General features: G+C 50.5%; 1 protein-coding gene across 1 annotated transcript in view; it reads left to right on the top strand.

Moving 5' to 3' along the window:
* TEKT1 (tektin 1) overlaps positions 1–1,991 on the top strand; it is a 21,287-nt gene that overhangs the window by 8,962 nt on the left and 10,334 nt on the right. Inside the window, 2 exon segments of the mRNA XM_015562440.1 lie at positions 1,331–1,459; positions 1,928–1,989. Of these exon segments, the coding sequence (XP_015417926.1) occupies positions 1,331–1,459; positions 1,928–1,989 (191 nt within the window).

The raw sequence follows: 1,991 nt of genomic DNA, 5'->3' as shown, positions 1-1,991 counted from the left end.
CATGCTTTAACATTTTAAAATAATTGCAACCCCATACCCTAGTACTTTCAAGATCAAGTTCAAACTTCTTAGCTGAGCAAACAGGGTTCATTGTGATTGGGCCCACAGTGACCTCCAGGCCCACACCTCATCCCCAACAGTGGGATGTGGTTAGGTGTGCTGAGCGACTCCCAGTTTCCTGACACACCATGGCTCTGTCCACTCCGTTCCCTCTTCCTGGAAAGCCCTCCCTCAATGAGCGTAGGCAGGACCCTCTGCACCAACCAGGCAGCAGTCTCCCCAGCCAGACTTAGAGAGTTTGTGAAGCAAAGGGAAAGTCACCATGAAAGAAGCCAACATCCTGTTAGCTCAAGTCTACACCTGAGCGTGAATAGAATGTAGATGTTGCTAAGTTGATTGAGTAGGTGCTACTCCGTGCCTCCCATGCACTATCATGCAAAGTAGAAAAGAACAAAAAATCAGGTATTAGGCAGTGACTGGTCAGTTTTGGGAGTGACTAAAGGCACAGTGATTAAAAGCACGCATCATGCCTGGCCGGTATGACTCAGTGGTTGAGGTGTCGACCTATGAACCAGGAGGTCACGGTTAAATTCCCTGTCAGGCACACGCCTGGTTGCGGGATTGATTCCCAGTGGGAGGTGTGCAAGAGACAGCTGATCAATGATTCTCTCATCAGTGATGTTTCTATTTCTCTCTCCCTCTCCCTTTCTCTCTGAAATTAATAAAAATGTATTAAAAAAAAGAAACAAAATTTCTAACATTAAAAAAAAAGCACGTGTCATGCCCAGTTCTGTGACCTGGGCTCAACCTCCCTGAAGCTCAGTTTCCTCGCCGGTGCTTGAAGGGCTCATTGAGAACATTCCCACGAAGAGCTCAGCACAAAGCCTATCACACAGCATGCTCAGTGGTGGGGGGAATACGAATGTTGCTATTACTATTTTAAAGCACCTTTCTGGATTCCAATCCTGGTCAAAAGATGGAGCTAGGATCAAGGAAGGAAACCTATGTCTTTGAAATTCTAAACCAAAAGAAATGTTTCCATTAAATAGAAAGATGGACAAAGCTTCGGAACTGATGTCCAAGTCGAGGGGGAATGTCCATCTGGCATTTTCGGACCAGTGACCAGCCATCGGTCAATTTTTCCTCATTGCGTTTTGGATTTGTTTCAAGTCGCAAAGACCCAACTAGTGTACATCCCCGACCAGGCCATCCATCCAGAGTGGGTGCTCCTCAAACCAGTTGTCCAGATGGTTTTAAATGTCCAGATGTTAGCAGATATGGCTGTTGCCTCCCTCCGCACGTTGGGTGACCTGCCCCTTTCTCTGGGCAGGGAGCAGCGAGTGGGCATCGACCTGGTGCATGATGAAGTCGAGGAGGAGCTACTGAAGGAGTACGAGATGATCCAGGGGGTGATAACCCTGCTGACCCGCACCCTGGAGGAGACCACCGAGCAGATCAGGTATGGCTGTTCGGGCCACTCCCACATCTCACTGGGCGTACCTAGCGAGGCAGCACCCACCAAGTCTGGGCTCCATGGCACAGAAAGAATGGGGTTCGGTGCTCCTACGTGCACTTTCCATGGCCCGAGGAGGCTTGGGAACACTCAGAACGAGGCCTGGACAACCTCGCGTACCTGCCAGTCTCCCTCTGGTGGTGGGTGGGACTGGGGCCGGATGTCAGAACCTGCCTATAAACTGGAGGACACTCGAGCTGTTTTTTCCTAGCACGGACTTCGCACATAGAGTATGCCACAGAGGTGACATGAGAAAAGGCCACAGCTGGAGGATGTTGAAGTCCAGGCTTGGTTACGTTAATTTGTCACCAGGCATCTTGTGGGGTATGGGCGGGGAGGGCGGGGGGTTGAGTGATGGAAGGGGGAGGAAGTGCCGCCATTCGTACTAGACTGAGCTGTAGCTTCATTTTCCAGGGCCTCCCGAGAAACTGTAGGTGCCATCTGGGCCTTCCAGAGGGAGAAACCTTTCCCTTCTCCC

The sequence above is a fragment of the Myotis davidii genome, unplaced genomic scaffold (assembly GCF_000327345.1).
Source record: "Myotis davidii unplaced genomic scaffold, ASM32734v1 scaffold638, whole genome shotgun sequence".
Classification (NCBI taxonomy): Eukaryota; Metazoa; Chordata; class Mammalia; order Chiroptera; family Vespertilionidae; genus Myotis; species Myotis davidii.
This window is presented reverse-complemented; position numbering and strand designations above follow the sequence as displayed.